At 37.1% G+C, this 23413-nt stretch overlaps 2 protein-coding genes across 2 annotated transcripts in view; one reads left to right on the forward strand and one right to left on the reverse strand.

Moving 5' to 3' along the window:
* FAM206A (family with sequence similarity 206, member A) overlaps nucleotides 1–1505 on the forward strand; it is a 5114-nt gene extending 3609 nt beyond the window's left edge. The window contains exons 2-5 of the mRNA XM_009885915.1: nucleotides 168–297; nucleotides 1094–1170; nucleotides 1239–1308; nucleotides 1377–1505. Of these exons, the coding sequence (XP_009884217.1) occupies nucleotides 168–297; nucleotides 1094–1170; nucleotides 1239–1308; nucleotides 1377–1505 (406 nt within the window). The remainder of the gene's footprint in view (nucleotides 1–167; nucleotides 298–1093; nucleotides 1171–1238; nucleotides 1309–1376) is intronic.
* A 1331-nt stretch (nucleotides 1506–2836) lies between these two features.
* CTNNAL1 (catenin (cadherin-associated protein), alpha-like 1) overlaps nucleotides 2837–23413 on the reverse strand; it is a 58487-nt gene continuing 37910 nt past the window's right edge. The window contains exons 9-20 of the mRNA XM_009885916.1: nucleotides 22600–22686; nucleotides 19015–19173; nucleotides 17336–17428; nucleotides 16894–17044; nucleotides 10794–10831; nucleotides 7713–7763; nucleotides 7460–7614; nucleotides 6671–6719; nucleotides 5797–5853; nucleotides 5559–5678; nucleotides 3120–3203; nucleotides 2837–2998 (exon numbers count right to left, since the gene is read on the reverse strand). Of these exons, the coding sequence (XP_009884218.1) occupies nucleotides 2837–2998; nucleotides 3120–3203; nucleotides 5559–5678; nucleotides 5797–5853; nucleotides 6671–6719; nucleotides 7460–7614; nucleotides 7713–7763; nucleotides 10794–10831; nucleotides 16894–17044; nucleotides 17336–17428; nucleotides 19015–19173; nucleotides 22600–22686 (1206 nt within the window). The remainder of the gene's footprint in view (nucleotides 2999–3119; nucleotides 3204–5558; nucleotides 5679–5796; nucleotides 5854–6670; nucleotides 6720–7459; nucleotides 7615–7712; nucleotides 7764–10793; nucleotides 10832–16893; nucleotides 17045–17335; nucleotides 17429–19014; nucleotides 19174–22599; nucleotides 22687–23413) is intronic.

Here is a 23413-nt window from a genome sequence, read left to right on the forward strand (position 1 = left end):
AAAGAGCCTTCACAACACGGAAAGTCTTGCAAGCATTTTAGACTAGGAGTCCAAAGGAAGTTTTAAATCCTACCCATGTAGGCAGAGAAGTTTGTGGAGTTTGCTTAGCGCACATCAGACCATGGCTTCTCACAACTGCAGCATAATAATTTCATTTCTTGTTGCAGAATCTGTGTCATCACCTTGGCAGAAGCCCATCCTCTTCTTCAAAATGGGAAAACAATTACAAGCATTAATTACCAAATCAGCGCCAACTGCAGCAGACTCCAGAATAAGGTCTCTGGGAAGTCAAAAAGGGTATGGCTTTTTGATTTGGTTACTTTTCATTTTCATCTCTCACAGTGCCTGAGACTTTCTGTTCTTTCAAGGACAGAAACTTACTGGGTTACCTTTGCATTTTATTTTAAAACAGCCCCTCCACAGTTACAGAATTTCAACTTTCCTCAGGAGGTGCCCATTTAACTGTCCCAGCCAGAGTCCTACAGTGCTGCTGTGCTGCCACAGCACCAGTGGTTTCCAGTGTAGTGTAGCTCAAACCAAGGCTAACAGTCGCTTTTAGTCATCTTTTCATAGTAATTTGAGTGACTTAATCACGCCTTTATCTATAAAAAAGTTGTTTCCACCAAAATACTAAGGATTTGGAGAGTGCTGTTTTTGCGAAACAGACCTTGATAGATGGACTGGTTCAGTATGTTTCATGGTGGGTTTTCAAATATGTGGTATAACCTGGTTATAGTAAAGTCAGCTGTGCTGTTTTTCTCTCCTCTTTGTTGAGTTTAATCATCTGATCAAACTACAAGTCTGTTATTCCACAAGAAACTTAATTATGGCTACATTTATAAGCTCTTACAAGCTTCTAATCTATTTGTGCGCATAACTAAGTTGTCATATTCCCTTCTGTAGGGACGCACAGCCACGTAACTTGCACAGACCTGTTACTGTCACACTTTCTTGCTTTGTTCTGAAGCTTACAACCTTCTCATGTTGCTGATGGTAATACTTCTAAAAGCCCTGTGTAATTAAAAGTGTATATATGTGTGTGTGGTGTGCATATATATATATGTATTCATTTATATATTTTTTTCAAATGCAGGGAGCTCAGTTTTTAACGGAACTTGCCCCTCTATGCAGGATATCTTCATCAGATGGAGAGGAATACACCGTTTATAGGTAAGGGTTTTCCCTTCTTCTTATCTTGACGTACCACGCACTTTTACTGAAACTTAACACTTTTGCAGTTGTATACGAGGGCGTCTGATAGAAGTGAATGAAAACATTCTTAGCAATCCAGCTATTCTGCAAGAAAAGGTAAGAAACTTTTTTGCTTTTTATTTTCTAACTTTTATTTCACTACTAACTTTAATCTTGCGTTTTAGCCATCAACCGAGGGATACATCGCAGTGGTTCTACCCAAATTTGAAGAAAGCAAGAGTATAACTCAAGGACTTCTGACGCAGAAGGAGTACGAGGAAGTTTTGTTGAAACGTCTTAATGCTTCTTCATGAAATTAATTATAGAGGTGTCATCTGTATTTGATACTAAATAAGCTACTTTTGTACACTGCAACTGTCCTGGTATTGAAAGGCCTAGTGCCCATTTTTTAAAGTGGAACTTAAACACTTGTTTCGTACAAGAATAAACCAGTTCAAATAGTTGTATATTAAAAATTGCTTTATCTTTTCCTCTCAATTCTAGCACTACAGGTTTTAAACAAGCACAGAATTATATATTGGAGAGTATTTAAGTTCCACAGGCAGCTTTGCTTCTGCTCAATGCAAGCGTAACGCATACAGAAAAATCACATGACTTACCTATCCCTTAATTTAGCTAAACTAATACAATATGGAGTTTGACAAAGGTGAATCGAAAATAAAAATGCAACAGGAGCCTATGTACACAGAGCAGATAAACTTGAGAATATGTATTTCACACCAGGTTATATTTTCATAGCATCCTGAAGTCAAGTAATGCCCTTTGTACAGAAGTTTGTCATAATCATTATCTATTTTCTTAAATTTTAAATGGTATAATGAAAAGTATACATAATACTTCAGTGGTTCTACACGCAATTCAAATTCTGCTCAGTAAGTTTTAATGAAAAAAAACCCAACAAACGCAACCCATGGCAGGGGGGTTGGAACTCGATGATCTTTACGGTCCCTTCCAACCTAAACCATTCTGTGATTCTATGAAAAAGGAAGCAACAGCTGCCATCTACAATTAAAGATAGTAAAAGAAAAAGGGTTTGAATCAAGAGTATTAATCACGTAGAAATACACTTTTGGAAATACGAATCATGTCAACAAGACTATAATTCAGTGGTGCAGCTACTGAAAGAGGGTTCTTTTTCCTAGAACTACTTCATTGCAGGTATAACTCGTAACTAAGATCACATGTCAGTGCTTTCGGCCACAGCCTCTCAGACTATATTCCTGATTCTGCTTTATCAAATACATAGACTGAAATAGGCCAGAGATGAGTTTACAGACTTCAACAGTAGTGTTACATATAGCATATGCAGCACAAGGTTCTTTACATAAAATGTCTATTAGCAGCATCTTTGGGTTGAAACATCCATTAAGACATTCATAAGCATTAATTACAAAACCAATATCAATAGTGAGCGTAGGAAAGGCATTCACATTATAAAAATACATAACGATTAGACTTGTTGGTGTTGTAATTGCTAAGTAATGGGACATCTATTAGATGTGACAAAGGTCAACAGTTTTAATTCTAATTAACCTGGTTTGACTTTCCACAAATGAAAGCAATATTGAAAATTCAGCAAGTGTTATTTTCAAATGGGAGTTTTCTGCATTTCTAAGTGCTATAATTACTTGCTCTCTAAAAATGTCATGTTCGTTACATGGTTTTCTAATGACTTGATGCCAAATGTCTCAGCTCTCCTTTCTGGAGTATGTGCATTTGTACCAGTTCGTATTCTGTCTTCTTTCCACGGTGGAGCAGGTTTAAGGCAGCCATTTCCTGCTTTATTCTGTGTATATATATTTTAAAAAAAGATATTTTAAAAACAAACACACACAAACAAAAAAAACCCCACCCAACCAAAAAACACCGAAAACCTCTGAAATATTGCAGATGAACCAAGTACTCACCTTTCTCAGTAATTTGCAGCAAAGTGGAAGAAGTTGGCATAACAGAGTCATCACGTTCCTTGTTTTCAGAATGCATGCATCAACCTAAATAAGACAATTAGAGTAGAGTAAGGCCACTGATGACTTTTATGAGGCAACTGTTTAATGCATGAGACGATAATCTATTTCAAAAGCTTGAGTAGGTAGTAATTTTCCTTCATAAATCCCTTCTAATCAAAAGGTTTTGCCTCACTGTTTTGAATTTCTCTATATAGTATGCGTAAAGGAACAGCATCCATTGTTAACCCAACACTTGAGCTAGGAAGCAGAAGGGAATGACACACATCCCAGGAGAAAGAACTACTAATAATATAACACTAATCAGTAATATAGGTGTCATGGAAAGGAGCTCTTACTATCTAAGTATGATTAATCACAATTCTTCGTGGTTTTCCTTTTGTTTTATGTCCTGTCAGTATGATTTAGAAAGCCATACATCCTGTAAGCCTTACCTTGATACGAGTTACGCTGCAAGTTAGCTAAATCTTAAAGCATTTGAGTTTATGCCTCAAGTCAAACACTCGGCACAGGTCACAAGTCTGGGCCCGCAAGAAACTTTAATTTGGTGGGCCATTATCACTATGTAGCGACACATCACCCTGTATAAACAGACTGAAGTTCCCATTTAGTTTAGCTGGAGAGTGTAAAACAAACCCAGCAGTAGCCCTCAGGTGCTCACTTTGGTTGAGTGGCTTGGATGGGGCTAGACAGTTTCAGTCCCTGCTGTAAAACTGAAACATCTTTTCCGTAGCTCATTGGAAACAAACATCTAGGTGCACAGAAATGGTCTTACAGAATCATACAATCATCTAGGTTGGAAGGGACATTAAAGATCATCATCTTGCTCACATTGATCATACTGCTGCTCAGGGAAGTTCTTCAAAAAGCCTGACCTCTATTCCCCACTAAAGTTTGCGCATCTACTCATTGTGGTTAACAGTGCTGAAACTTTTATGGCAGCTGTATACATATTTATTTAAATATGAATAATATCAGAATAAACTCTGGGCAGTCTAGGGTAGACTCTACCTACTGAGAAGCAAGAATGTATTTCAGTAATAGAGTCTTTGGGGTTTGGAATTTGTTACGTTTATGTTAAGCATCAGTAAGAACAGAATAGCAGTAATTATTACAGTGGTGGAAATACAAATTACCTTCATTAATATTTTGATCACTGAAGTCCTTTCTTAGGGAGGTACACGCTTAATTGCGGTTCATATTTCTCTGAATGACATTCTAGCAGATTACAGTACTACTACAATAGTGGATTACAGTATTATCATATACAGTATTACTCCATCTCATATTATTCAGCTGAGAATTCTCAGTTGAAGCATGATAAAATTCCACTACTTCTCTTTGTCTAGCGGGTAACTTGAGGGAGATGTTGACAGAAGTTCTTTGAAAAAAATTCTCAGCAGTTAAAAGCAATATAAAGTAGTGGAAGCCTATGGACACTTTTCCACCTTTATTTGTGTGTGTGTGTGTTTTTTTGTTTGTTTGTTTGTTTTTTCATTTGTTTTTTTAAGAGCAGTCCAGAAACATCATTATCCTGGGGAACATGCCTGTAAACTCTTTCACTAACAGTGAAATCCAAACCCTAAATGATATTTTCAGTATTTTTAGTAATGGGAAGGAAAACAATCCTATTACTTATTTTACTGATTCTTAGACTGTAAAGTTGGTAAGTTAGGGGTAGGGAAACTGTTCCTTACAACATTAATATCAATGGTATCTGTGGCCACTGGACCAGTTAAACAAAACTTGGATATCCATGCTACCTAAAGAAAACCTTCATATAAGCCTGTAGAATAATACTATCCAAGCTATCCTCTGGCAGGCTTCTACGTATGGGCCAGTTTACCACATTTTGTCTCCTGTCAAACTCTCAGCATGAATGAGGGGGTCAGGTCAGGCTAAACTTCCCTGAAGCCCTTCTCTGCTGGTGGCGGGTGAGGGGAGAAGTCTAGAAAACAGTAGCACCCGTGCTGAAGAATATCCTCTCCTGACACAAAATAGTGCAGTAAATGGCTTGGGCTATAGTTATCAGTGAGGGATGTCCCAATAGACAGAACATTTTAAGCAAGGGAACAGTTCTTGCTGTTTTTCCTCTATACTTTGCACATCGGCTTCTCAAAACATGTGAAGTGCTAAAAAGAACTTGAAGTAAATTCCTCTTCTACATAAGGAACAGCAACGATGACACCTTGCATAGCAGAAAAATGCATGCACAACATCGTGAAATTTTCTACTTATTAATTGTAATGGTCCCCTGTCAATCCAAGAAGTTCAGCTGTCATGAACTGTTTCATATTTTAATGGGAGCACAAATTAGTAAGTTGCTATATCTCAAAACAAGTTAGGTCTTACTTTAAGGAATCTATATAGTTTTCACCTTACCTTTGTAAATGTAGCGCTTTTACCCTGAGCGGAAGCTTTAGCTGTTATCTGGAGCTGCTTGCACATAGAGATCAGTTTTTCAGCTTCCAAGAGAAGCAAAGGTTTATCATCATCGTGTACCTGAAATGTGTTTCAGGAAGACAAAACAGTGTTAAAGGCTCCAAGATAACACAACTAACTTTTAAGCAGTATCACTAGAGCCATAAGCTGAATGGCTGTTTTAGAGGTTATACATCACCTGATCAGAAAAGGCCTGAAGAGCTGAAGCAAGCTTTGTGCCCTCTGTAGCAAAAATCTGAAAGGGGGAGAAAGGATGTAACAAAATGAACCACAATGGAAGATGAGACTCTTTTTCCTTGTTGCTTTAATAAATAGCATGCTATAAAGTAAAAAGCTAGCAGGAAATACTTGTGATAGTTGTATGCGTTTATAATTAACAAGCGAGCAGTTTGCAGTGAATTCTGAAATAACAAGCTACACTACAAATGGCCATTCTCCCAGATCAGCAAAATTTAAAGGCTTTCCCTTTACATATAAAAAAACCCCTGACTTCCAATTATTTTTTATGCTGTAGCAGCTCACAAGAGTTTTGTGGGTAGCTGACACCTGCCGTGTTTTTTTATCGTCCTAACAAAGGTAACCAGTCTCCTGTTAAACACAGGCACGCATCTGGGAAATATCACGCCACATTCATCCACTTGGCCCCTTGTCTTGTGTTGGTACTAATCAACTTTTTACGTCGTCTTTCTTCCCCATGAAAATACTGCTGCTCAGGCTAGCGTGCAGTATCTGTTAATGCTATCGGGGATTGAGCTAAGCGACACAATGAATACTACTAATGCATTGAAGTCCACTATATATGCCACAATACCAGTTTGCCATTGCGACTCCTAACTGGAATCTGTCGGTTTAATGAATGCTGTCTTAAGCTACTACTAGAACACTGAAATGTTAGCTTTCAGAAAGTATGCACCACAATTAGGCTGTTTAAAATCTACAGCTGCTAGTCAATTCATGGTACACTGTACTTATGTGTAAGGAATCAGAGAGTTAAGTTCCAATTTCTTCTTCACACAGAGTTCCTAACTCCGATTTTGTTAAAAATATATTACCTCTGCTTGATGAAATAAATCTTGAGTAGTTTTCAGAAGTCCTTCTCCTCTGTGGGAAATAATGAAAGCAGAATATATGCCATGTATAGACTGTAGATTATTTTGCCTGCTACTTGCAGAATTTATAGTGTCTCTCTCACCCCCATTCACACCACTGAACTGTAAAATATCACTCTTTTAGAGGATGCTATGCACAACAATAACTTACAACAGGAACTGCATTTCAAAATATTATATAACCTCAGTGACTACAACACTATTGGGAAATTAGAAATGGTTTAGTTCTCAACAGCTGGACAAGGACAGAAATCCATGCCTCTGGCACACTGAGTATTATTGGACTACAAGGTAAGAAAAATCTCAACTCTTACTAAAAAAACCCATAAATTTTTCAAATAAGAAAGCTGACATTGCATGGGCAAATTTCAGAAGAGCACCTTTCAGTACAGCAAAGTTAAGCAATTCTAATCTACAGTCATATACCTGTGCTTTAATTCCCTTAATTTTGAAAGTATTTATGAACATGCTTCTTAAAATGTTCTCTGTACCCAAGAGATATTTAAATAGATGTTCTGCAACAAAACAGATGTTTAGCACTTAAACCCCCCTAATTTGATAGTGAAACAGCTTAGAAATTTATAAGAATTTATAAAGCGTAAGGCTAGAAATTAGACCTCCTTTCTGAATGTGCCCCAATCATTATAGTCTGAAAATTAAAATTGTCTTATTTCTTATAAACACTGTTAATGCTGTCCTCCCCACCAAAACATGCTGCTACAGTGTAATTACCTGGTAAATAAATACATGGAGTAGGCCATACTTGACATGCCTTGTCCATGTTGCACAATCTCGTTCTCCTGATCCTCCCATTTCTCGGTCTCAGAATCCACATCAGATGTGAGCAGATGCAGTTCTAATCCAAGTTTTGCAATTTTCGCCTGTTCCTATAAATGATAACCATATTTACGGCACTTGAAAATACATTCTTCAGACAAGAAAAAAAATGTAAAAAGTTTTTTTTACTAAAATGATGGCATCTTACCTCAGTATCTAGTTTGACTGGCTTTAATGCTTTCAGATTTGCATTATGCTTCTGTTTCAAACAAAAAAATAATATTTTTAAATAAAAGGATTTAGTAATCATTTTACTAACAAATCATAAGAGGTGGCTCAGATGCAGACTTTGCAGCATACTTCCAGTAGTTCAGACAAACTTCCCAGTAGAAGCTGAGAATCTGTTCTGATCAGGCTGTCCTCCTGCAATGGCATGTGCAAACGGGGTCTGCGCCTATGGACACCCTAAAGCTTCAAGGAAGAGACCTCTTCCACAGGTCTCAGGCTCCACTTCCCTTACCCTCTAGATCCTCAGTAATATGTAGGACTAAACAAACAGTCTTAATCAAGTACTACTGCACTGTTTTTTTTCCATCAAAGATGATACTGGTATAACAGGGACTTGGAAGTTGATTTAGCTAGTAGCAAGCTGATCTAGGGTACAACCCGTGTAAATGCTAGTGTGAGGATGTAGCTCATTATTCTGCGTCACTCTGTTGAAGTAGCTGGAAACAAATACTGACACTTTGATCTTTTTTATGCGTTTCCTTCTTTTATTTAAGTCATGAACTATCCAAAATGCCAGTCTGGCTGCAAGCCAAATATTGGCTCAGATTAAACAATAATTAGTGGTACTGATGTGAGTGCAGTGTCTGACAAGGCAGAGCTTGCCAACTGCAGAACATCTATACACAGGAACACATCATTTGTTTCAAATCAATTTGCACAAAGAGAACAGCAGTTCCTGGCTTTGACTTCATGTGCTGGTGCTGTCGCTGTGCTAACAGACATGGGAGCCACAGTCCATGTTGAGAAACTGCACTGGAGTGCAGAGGAGTGGAAAATACAAAGTTGGTGTCATAACTTGGAGATGCGTGAGCCACTGGAGGAGGATGGATGATTAACACTGCAGGACTGAGATCCTTGTCTGAGAATCTGAAGTTTCTACTGCTATTTGCTGCTCAATTTAGTTTTCATGCCATTTGTCTTTTCCCATCCCCAAATTTTTAAATATTCTGAATCTTAGGTCGACCCAAATTAGACACCATAATTCTGTCTATGTATTAGAAATGCTATTCTCGTACCAAAAGATTTAGCAAAAGGTGTAAGAATTGATACTCCTAATTGTTGTTTAAGTTTGACCATATTGCATATTAGAGATGCAATTCAAGAAATGCTGGTTTTAAGGCAGAGCCAAACTATGTTTGTATGTACACACAAGCTTTGGGCTACAAATATTTAAGCTGCTGCATGAAGAGTATTTAAGAAAACCAGCACTGTAGCACAGGTAAGCTTTTCTGTCCACAAATAACTAAAGAAACCTCAGAATGTTTGTCAGATTTGTAGTTTTCTCCATTCCAGTGTTCATTCACGCTATTTGAATAGGAGAATAGGTAAAAAGCAGGTAAGCAGCTACTCTGCTTTTAAAACATGATTTGACACCTAACACTATAAAGAAAAATATACCTGTGCATTAAGCACACTTGAGTCATCACTACAGTTCTGTCCTCCACTGTGGCATGGTCTAGGATGCCACTCATTACCAGAAAACAGCACAGTCGCAATCACACAGATGTAACAAAATGTGTAATTTAATTATATTGACAGGAACAGTGTGACTTCTGGGCAGGGACAGTGTAGGCATTAGCCAGGCAGAGCAGACCTCTGTGATGGCAGCAGGGAGAGAAGAGGCAGTACCAAGAGTCACAGCACTGGGAAAAGAGGCAGTTCCAAAGGTTAGTGCACCAGTTAGGCAAAGAAATTACTCTGTGAACAAACTCTGTTGGATGTAATCTATGTTTCCTGTCTACTTCCAAACTGTCTATTAATCGTAACTCCCCCAAACCTACGCATCTTGCAAAATTCAAAACAAGACAGCAATCTTTCAAACAACAACAAAGCAGAACTGTTTAAATCTCGGTGACAAAGATTTATTGAAAGTATTTAAAAAGGCACATGAACCAGTAAGTGGGAATCTGACTTCAAACATCTCTTCTTTAGATTTTGGCTGAAATCCAGAAGCTATGTAGCTTAGTCAAACCGGTGAGGGACAAAAACCCTATCAAAAGTCACTGAACCAATCTATTTTCCAGTCTCTTTATTTAGTTCTGTAACAGTGAAATGCACCCATGTTCACTCAGCCTAACATTATCTTCTATTTAAATCTCCAGATTGGATTTATAATGTATGACCTTTTCTCCTTCTCTTTTCATTAAGGGTCAGAAGTAGCATATTGTGTTTGAAGTCACAGAATTGCACAACAAGAGATATGGAGACGGGATCATTTCACACCCAAATTCCTCAACATTACAGGTTAAGGAAAGAAGGCAGGGAGAGAAGAAGAAACAAGCTAGAGCTTACTGTACCTTCTGAGACCATTCTTTCCCTTTTTCCTACCCATGAAAAGATTCAGTACGTAGCAAGTGAATCAAATGACTGATTACATGACAATAATAAGGTTTAGGAGGTTTCTTAACAAACAAATGCTCTCAGAAATTATGTAGTATCAATCATAATCAGCTAAGGATATTAAATTACCTCATAACTACACCTTTGGTGTAGCTTTTTTCTCTGCATTAGAAACATTTAAGATCAAAGAAGGAAACAAGAACCCATTATCTGAAGAGCCTACAATAGGCTTGAACATGTCCATTTATTCCAAATAGGTCAACTCAGGCAACAACATTAAAAAAAATCAGATTACCAAGACTGATTTTCAGTATGTTGCAGCCCGTTCTGACTGTTTTAATAGTAACAACGCATTTTTTTATTATATAGGGTGACAGTCAAGTATGTAGTAAAAAAATGTCTTTTTTTTTTTATGGAACAGGAATTAAAGCTCACATACAATCAAAGTGATTAAAGCATATTAATGTAACTAGTTACCCTAGTTTTCAGTATATTTGTTATTCATTTATTAAACTGACAAAGTTTGATATTTTACTGTCAGCCATCCACTCAGGATGCGTGTTACCAAGATACTATGTCCTCATCATGGTGTAACATGGCAACAAGTCAATTAGTTACCAGCAGGTATAAAGCAAATGCAACAATTCCAAAAGCAACTTACCCCTGGTCTGGGCAGTGATAGGTAGACACGCTTCTCTCCTATGAAGAACACACACATTTACACCAAAATTTATATGCTGATTTTAATCAATGGGATCACATGCCTTACTTCATCCTTCCTTAAATTGTAGTACTATAGAAGCCAATTACTTACCTGTAATTCCTCCTCTGAATATTGCAGAGAGCTTCCAGAGACAGACAAGCCAAGAACTCTGTACTGTTCAGATTTTAGCTCTCAGCAACTGGCAGTTAAGAAAGCTTAGAAATCAATAAGATTTCTAGTCCCCTGCACGCAATCCACAAGCGAGTAAACGAAACTCTCTCCAATGACTGAGTAGTTATCACTATATGCACTCATTTTGTTGCAAAGTACAGAACATACAACAGTAGTCCCACATAAGGCTTTTCTTGGCCTGGGTTTTGGATGGTATAAAATTTGGAGTAGCAATGCCACTAGTGAGAAATACCTAGGCAGGTTTTTCTAAGTAATGCTGATGAAACCCTCATGTTGTACTGTACCATATGAAATACAGTGCACATGTGATACGTAAAGAAAAATGTTCTATAGAATTTTAAATAGTTATCGAATTATTTGCTATACCCCCAGGAGCCTCAGATATTCCAAGTCTGAGCAAAACAAATTGAGAAAAAAAAAAAATCCTTTTAGGTGTTATCTAAAAGTGGGTAAGAAGAGTTTATCGGCAAGAGGAAACAGTGCCTGGGCTAACAGCCTAGGATTAGAGCTCCAGTTACCAGAAGACTTAAAATGTAAGTCTTCATAGATAATTATTACAATAGATTCATGAACGTCTCCTAAATACAATCAGAATTAAATAAATAAAAAATCTAAGACCTAGTGAAAAACAGATTTTATCTGAAGAAACAAAGGGCTACTATAATGGATATCGGTGCCGGGTTTGCATAGAAATGATGCATCTTGACAGACAAAGGACAAGCAACAAATCCCTCTGCAATTGCTATTTCCTCCTCTTATATCAGCTCCTAGAGAAATTGCATTCTGAGTCCTCAGGACAGTTCTCTTATGCATTCATGATTTTTTGAAAGTGTGCTTTTTATCTCCTGACACCGCAGAAAGATCATGAGCTCCATGTCTAGGCAACTGACTCCCAAAAACCAAATTCCAGTAAGTTGACAAGTGTTCCTCAACCCTCTTGGTAAGTATGAAAAATGGTGTTCTTTCTAAGATCACCTCTTCCTTCCCCTAGCCAGTTTTGTGAAAGATCAAATGAGCTATCAGGGCACAGGCTGCCTAACTATTTTTTCTCAATGCAGATACTCAGATATTAATTGCCCAAACATGCATCCAAGCAAGATTTCTCACTAAAGATTGATGTAAATTATGAAACGTGATTTACAACATCCTATATATCAAAACATCAGCTAAAGGGCATGTAAGAAAGCATGTAAGACATACCAAGAACAAAAGCTAACTTGTAAGTTTAAAATGCTGTAGCATTAAAAGATCTCCTTGGTGCTATGCATAAACCTGTTGTACCACGTCAAAAAAAAGTTCAATCACAGAAAGCTTTGACATAACAAATGGAATACAAATGCATACTGAGAGGACATACTACTTGTACACACAAGGTGAGCGTTCAGAATTATGGAAACCACATGGAAAGGGATGGTAAACAGAAATAAGAAAAAAAAAAAAAGGTTTTGCTCTTCAAGCAATTCCTATTATTTGACTTTGCAAGGTTTAGTGGTTCACCATATTCAGAAAGAGGAAGGATCTTACTATTTATTTCTTGGAACATTAAAAAAACACCACCACAAAAAAACAGAAAACACACACACAAAAAACCCACCTCACTGGACTCACAGATACCAGACCTTTCAAAAGCGTAGATCAACTCAGGCCACAGATAATCCTACTTCGCCAGAAAATACTTAATTACATCAGTATAATCACAGAATTTATATTTGATTCCATTAACAGAATACACACATTTTTTCAGGTATTTAATTTCTTTAGTCTGTAAGTCAGTTTTTTTCTATAATAGCAAAAGACTTTTTGCCATATTAGGATCTTCCTTTTACTTATTCCAGTCTGCCTTCGCTTTTTTGTAACATTTTCTCTAACATTTTTCCTTTTTTTAATTTAAAATTAATTTTTATTATTTCATCCTCTTTGTCTTCCAATTTTCCGCTTTCTAGTAGTTTCAGCCATCTTTTTCCTTCCAAAACATCTCTATTTCAACTTCTGAATCCTGCTTTTGATCTCACTTCCTATCTGAGAGTAGGATGGCTGCATCCCTGCTTCACTTTTCCTCCTAGAAGTCCGATTTCTAAATTCTGAAATTCTGATCTGTATCCCCTATTCATCAACTACGGCCCTCCCGAATCCTCATGGTCAGTTAACTCCTCTCAAATCAAGTGGGCAAAACAAAAGAGGAGGGCAGAAAAGGAAGTTAATTTCATAAATCATTCTCTCACTTACGAGAAAGTTTCAAGGGAGCAATCAGGGGATTGATTATTCACATTCTTCTCCAGCATGTTGAAACAAAAAAGTTAGGGGAAAAAAAAGAGATTGGCTGACATCCAACACATCGGATTAATGACACGTACTTTCGTTAGGGGATTTATCTCAAAGTACAAGAGCCTCAAAGTTAAGTATCTAACCTAAACTAGTAATTCTGAGTACAAACTGATCCCTCCACCCGCTGAACCAAATCTCCCAGCTGGCAGGAGCCACCCTCTAGAGGTGGCCGGCACTCTCCTCAGCCCAGCACAACCATGCAACATTTCAGACACCAACACTGTGCAGAATGGGCCTCCTCACTGTTGGATTAAAAAGCGTGTTAGGATTAAGCAGAAGTTCAACTCTACCTCACTGTACAGTTCTGCATAGCGCAGAGACATTTTAAAAATACATGTGAGGGTAAGTGGGCTGTGGTGCGCTCACCAACCTCCCCCACCTCTATGTGAATGTACACCCCCTTCCCCAAGACGAGCCCATTTCTATTTGGGCATGATCTGGTGCAATTACATTAAAATTGACTAAAATATTGCTTCATCTCCAAGCTAAATCTGGCTCTCTATCCATGTGAGTTTTGAACCTCAATATGAGAAATACCTAATTTGCTGCCATGAAAGAAACACTGGATAAGGAGTTATGCAATTGCTTGTAAAAGAAAAGAAATGAGTATAAACAATGTGAGTCTAGTGTAATCAGAAAAATGCTTCTTTTATTTGATGTGTCCAGCACATTTAGTCACCATTCAAATTTTGCCTCTTAAGCTGTATTCTGAACTCTCTAACAAAGCCAAACATTTAAATTGGTAGTACAAAAATACAAGTTTTTAAACTGAGGAGAAAAAAATATATATCACTTTGTTACTGTAATTCTAGCTTCTGTTACACGCAATCACAACTCTACTAGGAATAAAGCACTTCTTACATTTTAGCCTGTAAAATAAAGACACTTTTACCGACCTCGACATTAAGACAAATATCGTGAGTTACAAGAAGAATAAAATAAGCCATCAGTCATGATTTCTAGGAGAAAAAACTGTTGAAAGTCACAAGGTAACTTTAGGGTATTGTCTGGAAGCAAAAAGGTGGGGATATGATATTTGGGTGAGATTTTTTTCTTTTTTTTTTTTTTTTTTTGACAAGACCCACCCTGAAGTCCAAAAAGAGAAAACAAGCAAACAAAAAAAAAAAGATTAGCCCACAACACAGAGGAAAACTTTGTAGAAGATGGGTGGATATAGGAGACCAAATTATTTCTAAGGAGATAACTGATAGTTAATACGAAACAACCCAGATTCAGAGAGGTGTCCCTTATGAGGCTGGGCCATGAGACAGGAAAACAGACACATGATTTCTTAAGCATCATTTTGGCAATACAAGACATAATGTACCCAAGGCTATATAAAGAATACAAGCTACGCTTACTATCTTACCAATGGTGGTATCAGAACACTTTATGCTGAAGGAAAGACTGAAGAAATGAGAGGCAGTAACAAGCACAGACTCATCTGGCTATGCCAAACAGGAGAAGACAGTCTTCACTGCACCCAGGCCTACACACGCTATAGCCTCTAACACACTCAGCAACACCTATCCATTCTCTCCTCTCTCCTTCAAGCAACGACATGGGGTTGCCTTGTGAAATGATGCTTTAAAGAAATTGGGAAGTAACGCTTGTGGAAAACGCCTGTTATCATAGAATGGTTTAGGTTGGAAAGGACCTTGAAGATCACCGAGTTCCAACCCCCCTGCCATATGCAGGGACACCTCCCGCTAGTTATCTGCTGTCAACAAGAGAAAGTTTCTAACTACAGGAGAGATCAGGAATCTGCCACAACACTTCAAAAACTATCTGTTTGGAGAGCCAAGTATATGCTTTGCTCTGACTGCATGATTCTCATCCTATTATTTTTAAATACAGTAATATATATATGTATACACACACATGCACACACATATATAAATATATAAAAAGGCGTTATCATTCAACCCTGCTAGACCATTGTATGAATATGAAAAAAGATACTGCATGATCAGCCCTGCAAATTCCAAATTTATTGTAACATATTAATATTAGAGTAATACCACATTTTAAGTTGTGTTATATAAAATTTAGTGCTATGTTTAAAGAATGTCAGTATGACCTTGGCTCCCAAAACAAAAAAAAACCACTGAAAGTTAAGAGGCCCATAAACAGGATCTCTGATTGCTACACATCTTTATGTGGCATTCCAGACCAAGGTGGAAGAACAAGTAGGATAACAATCATGTATTTCTAAAAAGCCTCAAATTCCCAATAACCTGCGCTACACACAATTACTGTAAACCCACTCAGAATTTCAATATATGTTTTCCTTTTACTAGTCTTCAGGTTCAGACACACATTCATCCAGCAACGAACAGCAATAATTTAAGATATTACTGCCCTGTGGTTGGTTATTTACTGTCCTCACAACAAAGTTGGCAGAAAAGAACTGCTTACACAAAAACCTGATCAAATACAGAAAGTTAAACTGACAAAATAAACTCTAAAAATGAAAAAAGGTCTCACATTAATAACAAGATGAAGAATTGTATCATTGATAAAGTGTCATCTAACCTGAATAAGGATTTACTTTTTCCTGTATCTTAGGTACAAAAAACCGAAGTCCCTGTATTTAACTAAATCTAAACTTTTAAACCTGAGTGATTTTCTTAGAAATACAAGACATTCAGTATTATTATATATTACATTCTATCTGTATGCAATTACACCTTAAAGACTGAAACAAACACGTAGCCGCAAGAGGTATGACAGGCTACACTAAAGACACCACCTGAAAAAAAAAAATAATTGTGAGATAAAAGTGAAAAAGAAAATGGCTTCCATTTTAAAGGTAAATTACCCTATGCTAAAAGTAAGCACAGAACTTTTTTCTTAAGATTCCAAGGTTTTCTTCTACATGTTGTACAAATACCAATAAACTTACCAACCAGAGAAAATATCCCAAGATTGTGCAGAGTCGCCAGAGATTCCATCCAGGAGAAAGGACAGCAGTTTAAAAATCAAATAACTACATTCACTACGTTATGAAGTGAATACAAGGCAAGCTGACAGTATAGAATATATGCGTGTATATACAAATTTTCCAGAAATACAGGACATTAATTAAAGATGTCACACAATTCAAGTTATATCTTGATTATCATGAACTGATATGTCCTAGACAAACCAAAACGTGGATGAAAGCCCTGCACCCCCGATATTTGGACACTGCTGGCAAAGAGCAGTGTCGAATACTTTTGTGTCCTTTCAACAGTTCCATTTGATATTGCTAGAACTAGTCACAGTGCAGAAAGTGAAACATACCTAATTTTACACAAATCGGGACTTTAAATTTTTGGCTGTTTTTCTTTGAGAAAAATCCAGTAAGTAACCTAATTCAACATTTATACAAAACCAATGTGTTTGTTTCTGCCACCTAGATTCCACATTGCCATATGGGATGTGGGACTCTTTATTGCACTCTTCTCTTAAGAAAACTGGATTTCCTAAATCACACTTAAAATTCTTAGACTACATGTTTTGAAAACTACATTTTTCTGTTTCTACATAGCATTCTTACCTCTTCTTCCTTCAAACACATCGTTGATTTCTCTTAACAATAGAGACATGTCACTCAGTTGAGACTCCCAAGCCTCACAGAACACCTCAAGATTTTCTTTTGCAATCTTGCTAGATGGATGTAATGCCAGTGTTTCTGCAGCAGAAATTATCTGGACAGAGAAGAAAATATTTGCTATTGGAAGTCCCAGTACATAGTGTTGCACACAAATTCACAAGTGCCTTCACAGGCAAACCACAAAATTAAACTGCTACTATTATGTCTTTGTAGTATATTCATCTGGTATTTGCAGGCTTGATGATCTTCCGTCTGCATTCTTTCAGCTACCACCTATCATTAAAGTATAACTCTTTCAACAGTTCATTAGTCTCAAAAAAATTCATACAAGTAATTTTGTCTGATTTATGTCCAGTAGAAGTGGCCAGATAAAAGCTAAGCATACCTGTGGGCCAGTGACCTGAAAGGTATCTTCTGCATGTATGCAAGTAATCTCGAGAGGCTCAGTTCCAGAAACATGCCTCAATAAACGACACATCTAAATATTTTTTATAAATATAAAGAGAAAAGAATGGTAAAAAAATATGCTTTCCTTAGTAGTAAGAAAAGGCGCACATGCACAACACACACACACAAACACGAAGTTATTGATAGTCCTTTCAGAAACTTATTGGGGACTGCAGAGATGAGTGTTTCTCAGGGAGTATTTACAATAAAAACTGAGCTACGTCCTGACTTGGAATGTGTAGAAAATCACCAAGAGAAAGAAAAGTCTTAACAAATAAATAAAAATAAGTTAACAACAGTTTCACATATTTATGACTAAATAAACCTGAAAGTAATCAGATACCTATGCAACTTGGAAAAACTGTACCATAAAGGACTTCACCAAAACAGGCTTACACAGCAATTAGCAACCATGTAGAATATTTAAGCTTTCATCAACCAGGGGACTGAATTATCTTTGAGCAAATCAGCATCAAATTAATTTAAGGAAGAAATACTGTTTCCTTTCACTTTAAGCAAAATTTAGTCATCTTTTTTTTTGTTTTTTAAGTAAGATTAAAGGCTGAGAAAGAACATTGATGTTTTCAGATTAAGAGGAAAATTTGTAAGACAGAGATAGCACGTGAGAAACTAATTGCACTGTCCATCATCAGAAATGCTATAAGGCCTCACATACAAACACTATTTAATCTCATGGTTACGCCTGAAAAAAAACTAGGGTCTTAATGGCACAGTAATTAGTCACAGAAAAAGGGGACATTAAAGCCAAAATTAAAAATCCACAGAGTTGATTTGCCAGTCCCGCAAGTTCAAGGGCGTTGCTTCTGCATATTCATGCTTCTGGGATGAAACCTCAAGCCCCAGATGACATCAGAATTTTTTATAAATCAGTGAGTATTAGATGCCACGCAAGTGTAGCTTCTGGCATCACCATGATCCAGATCAAAGTGATGTATCTTTGTGTGTTTCCTACTGGTACAGTTCTGCTCATCCGTCAGAGGAGAGAGCAACAAGGTATGCATGGCAGACATGCTCTCCACAGGCACTGATCTCTCAGTAGTCTTGGAAGTCCTATTAATTCATATGTGTGAATACTACCATATGAAACCATGAGTTTGTTAGTGCATGAAACACACACACTGCTTTTCACCAAGGAGAAAAGATTTTCAGTGGTCCTCTTGACTGACAAAAACTACACAAGATCTTCAAAATGGTCTGCATTAAGAAACTTCACCTTACATTCCCAGCATTATAGAATGTGTCTTTGGATTCAGCTGTTGCTGGACGCCTACTGCTTGAAAGAAAAAGGCTACCACCTCTACTTGGATCTAGAAACCTATTTTTTAATGAATCTTTAGTCCCCATATATACATACAGATTGAGTCTAGATCCAGGAGAATTGGGTTTGACTGTACATCCCTTCTAAAACAACTGTATGCCACAGTGACACCTCTAGCTCAGACCCTATCAAGAACAATACAAAATTCAACAGCCTACTAGGAAAACAAAATAAAAATTACATACACACAGACCAAAGCCTTCCTAAAGAACAGATTAAGACAAATCCAGCCACTCATTTTCTAAGTGCCTTACAAATGAAAGCAGCCATGAACTCACCTCAACAAGTTGTTCTTTCTGCTCTGATAGCTTGCAAGTATATTCTGCTACAGCTTCAAGATTTCCTTCTACTCCTGTGATTTTTAACGCTTTGAGAACCATATGATCTGTATGGTATTTTAGCAGATCTGCTGCCAAAGATGTTGCTGCACTGTGGACCTTAAGTAGCATTAAAAGAAGGAGGAGAGATAAATCTTGGAAGGCAAAAAAAATCATCCAGTACCAAGCCAAATAAACTTAAGAGACAGATTGATTTTTCTAAGAAGCAAAAAATTTACTGCCATGAAAGCTTATATACTGCCTGCATATTATCTGGGGCTTTAATTCTTCAATTACTATTCAAAGTATAAAGATAAAATCCACTGCACTCCAAAAAAAAAAAAAAATCCCAACAAGCCACCCTGCAACCAAATATGGAGAGAAACAAAAGAGCAGCTGGGTAAAATCAGGACATGAAGTTATCACACTGCTGCTTTCTGATAATGTTACAGCTGGGAAAAAACAGGTGCATGAATTTGTTGGGGTATCAAGTTCAGTACAGCATGACACAACGGGCACTCTACTTCTCATTAAGGACCCACATTAAACTGTGAACAGACTGAAGCCACGCAGCATCTGAGTTTATAATCTATTAGAAATTAAGTTCCTATGAATAAATTGAATTCTTAGTGATGCAAAGAAAAGCTTGAATATAATCAGCTTGTAACACAGCCTTAGGAAAAATAAAAAGCATCTTTTCTTCAAAGAGATTGAAGCCAGAGATGGGCCTTGGAGAAGTCTCAAAACACTCTCTTGACACTCCCTACAAGCACGAAGAAGCTTCCCCTTGAAACACATCCCTAAATCCAGACATATTTTCACAACAGCTATAAGTGACAGCTGCTGCTAGTTCTACTGTCTAGTCATAGTAGTTTTACCTACGCCTTCTAATCAGTCCCATTTTAAAAACAAAGGTAAAAACAAAATAGCAACCTCTTTAGAAAGAGCAGACCACTCTTATGCTCATAAGACAACTATGAGTCTTGTAATATTACACTCACTTTGCGGGACAGCAATGAATATACAACCAACTCGGTTGTTCAAGAAGAAAGTTATTTTTCAGTTTCTTAGGAATGCAATGAGCTTGAAATTGTGACACTGGTGGGCTTTGACACGGTACAGAAAAGAACGTTTACTAGAATGTGTTGGGGTTTTTATTCCACTAGACTCTACCTATTTTTACCCCGTTCCCCAGCAGTAATTCCTGTGCAGTCCAGAATTAAAAAACAACAATCCAAAACCCTCCCTTTTTTTTTTTTTTATTTCATGCAAGGAACCGAATTGTTGCTTCAAAACCTGCTGCAATTGTTCTTTGAGAGACAAAAAAAAGCTATGACAATCTGTTATAAACTATTCATATAGCATTGCTTGCGTGCCATTAAAATTAGCACAAACCACTAATCTCAGAAATAGTCAGCTCTGAAGAAAGCATACCTGCAAGACTTGCAATGTTATAGTAGGAACTGGCAATTCTCATTTATACATAGGCTACATAGAGATTACCTTTTCATTAGAGATTCTTTTCATCCTGATCTGAAAAAGAAATTTACTTCTACTTAATGCTGTCTCTGATCATTAGCAGGAAAATCACCTCAAGGAAGGAACGTACCTTTTGTATCTTCCATGAAGTGACAGAGATGGGAAAGAACTACTTTTAACAAGGCTGTCTTGTGTTCCGAGCCACCCAGGCTCTCAAAAACATTTTAATTAGAGTCACAATACTTAAATTTCACCAATAGAGACCCTGGTTGTTGACTGATACACTGCAGCACCTGTAGTCAGACTGACAGGACAGTCCTCCTCAGCCATGTACAGAAACATAGCTACTCTGGGATCAATCCAGTCATTACATACAGAACAAGGAAAATGACCCAATACTCTCAATTTACTTCTCCGAGTAGCATGAATTCTGTGCATTTTAAAAAAAAAAGGTCTTACTCAGCAAGCTTTCATACTCTACAGGTCACCAAAGCAAGTCGTATAGAACTTAGAATTTGTTAGTTTAGAAATCTAAACCCACTCAATTTGCTTCACAATTTCCGAAACAGTGTGCTATGTTTTCACCTGTGTTGCTTTTAAGATGGAGCTACACCACAGGGCACAGGTACCTCTTTTGCCACCTCTGTTAGCTGGTTTACAGAAGGTAGTTTTCTGTTATTGTCACGTGAAAACGTATAGTCTTTGTTGCATGACATTTTAATAAATAAAAACCTGTGGGCAGGACAATATGGTATGTTTTACATTTATGGAGCTGCAAGAAAATACAAGCTATTAACGATTTCTTCCACATACTATATTCCAGCCACCTTTGACTTTGTGATCTGTGGAATTACGTAGGCACATATTATTCTCACTGGGAACCCTTCCTCCTTATTCAGCACCCGGGAGCGATGTTACTCAAAAGCATGATCTTACAGTTAAAGCAGCTGAATGTCACTCTGGAAAAGCTCTGCTATTGACTTCCTACATAATGGCGTCCAAACACATACAAATTATGTATCCTCCACCTTCCATGGGCCCAATGCCCTGCCTGACAGAAGCGCAAAGCGGTTAACTGCAACTGAAATAGATTCAAAGCACTGTTCAAATCTTCAGCGCAGCTGCAGGAATTATAATCCTGAAGATTAAATTTCTCATTTTGCCTCTATTAAAAAATACACAGCATGATTTTTTGAGCACTCGAGGTTTTCCAGTTACAGCAGCTGGGAGCTCAGTCTGAGCAAGTTCACCATGCTTCCCTAACATCTCTGCACTGCTCTGTAGCCTAATATTGAAACCCTCTCTGTCCTTAATCTTCATTTTGCCATCTATTTAAAGGAACAACAATATGAAGCAGTTGAAAAGATATCTGAATGCTTTGCAAATATTTCAGAAGCTGCCAGAAACCAGTAATTCTGTATTCAGCTCAAATCTGTGGAACAGACAAGGCACCAATGCTATCCATTAGAATGGGGGGAAAAGGACCCTGATCAGCAAGTGCAGCCCATCCCACGTACCAAATGAGACAGCTATCTCAGACGTCTATTTACGTTGACACCCATTTGCATTTAGGAAAATAAAGTTTTACAACAAGCACATACATGGCTGCCAACTGTCTAGAAAAAAAAGTGGGTATAAGGCACTGTCATAACACATTTCTGCTATAGAAATCAATAGAACAGGCTATGTACAAACAAACAGCAAATGTAATTTACTCATTTAAACACACATTAACAAGAAAAAGTATTTAAAACAGTAATGCACGCATCCAAGGAAAGTTTAGCTTTTACATTTAAAGTAACGATTATATTCACAGTACGTATTTCCAAACACTTCTCTCTTTTTTTATTGCTGTCAGGATTAGCAAAGAGACTATGTATCCATCAGATTTCTAATCAGTTCTCAGTAAGGGCACAGAAAATGGCTAATGTAATTTTGATTTGGCTACTCTTGTCTATAAATAGATACTAACCTTTTTGGATACAAGATCCCATTTTACAACTTCACATACAACAAGTAAAATATTCAAGCTTTTATTCACTTTATGCTTGCTTAAACTCAACTTACCTCTCTTTTAAGTTCATTCATGCACTGGCATGTTTTTAAAATGGCTACTTCTAAGTCTTCCATGAGATCCTTTGTCTTCTGGTTTTGCTACAAGCCAAAGAAAGAAGCCAACAAAACATTACATAAAAAATCCAGCAAATCCCACCTTCACATCATGTGTCATTGCTTCAAGTTGCTTTAGAAGACAGCCTTTTCTTTCTAGATGTAATGTTTTCATTTGCACATCCTGTGTATATTTCACTTGAAAAATTCTTTTAAAGAAACATTTATCACCAAATCAAATCCAAAAGTAATAGTGATGCAAACTAATTGACTGTTTCTGTTCAACAGGAATTTATTTCTGAATCTCACTGAGCTTTTTTCAGGAACAACTTCCAAAAATCCTCTGTCTAAGCACCCTGAAGCAGAGCAACAGTCTAAGGCCTTTTTTTTTTTTTTTTGGAAATATAAACACACTTCTAAAATAGCAGTACCTAAACGTTATACCAAATGTTCTACATTGAATTACAAAAATGTTACTTAAAGCACCCTGTAAGACTTTAGATCATTGTCTGATTTAAACGAGTACAGTTGCTAACAACATTTTGTTGAGGTAGCTTCAAGACAGAGCTCCCACTTCTGCAAATAGCACCTACCTATGGAAAAACCCAAATGTTAAGAAACATACACTGGGAAAAGAGTTAACATAAACATACACACAAAATATATGTAGGTATAGACATGCACACCCTCCATTTTACTTAAAGGAAAAATAACCCACCTGAGCCAATATGATCATTTTTTCAGGTATTCTTATCCGTCCAGTCTCAAAGTT

Source organism: Charadrius vociferus, unplaced genomic scaffold (genome assembly GCF_000708025.1).
Source record: "Charadrius vociferus isolate BGI_N301 unplaced genomic scaffold, ASM70802v2 scaffold195, whole genome shotgun sequence".
In the NCBI taxonomy this organism is placed as follows: Eukaryota; Metazoa; Chordata; class Aves; order Charadriiformes; family Charadriidae; genus Charadrius; species Charadrius vociferus.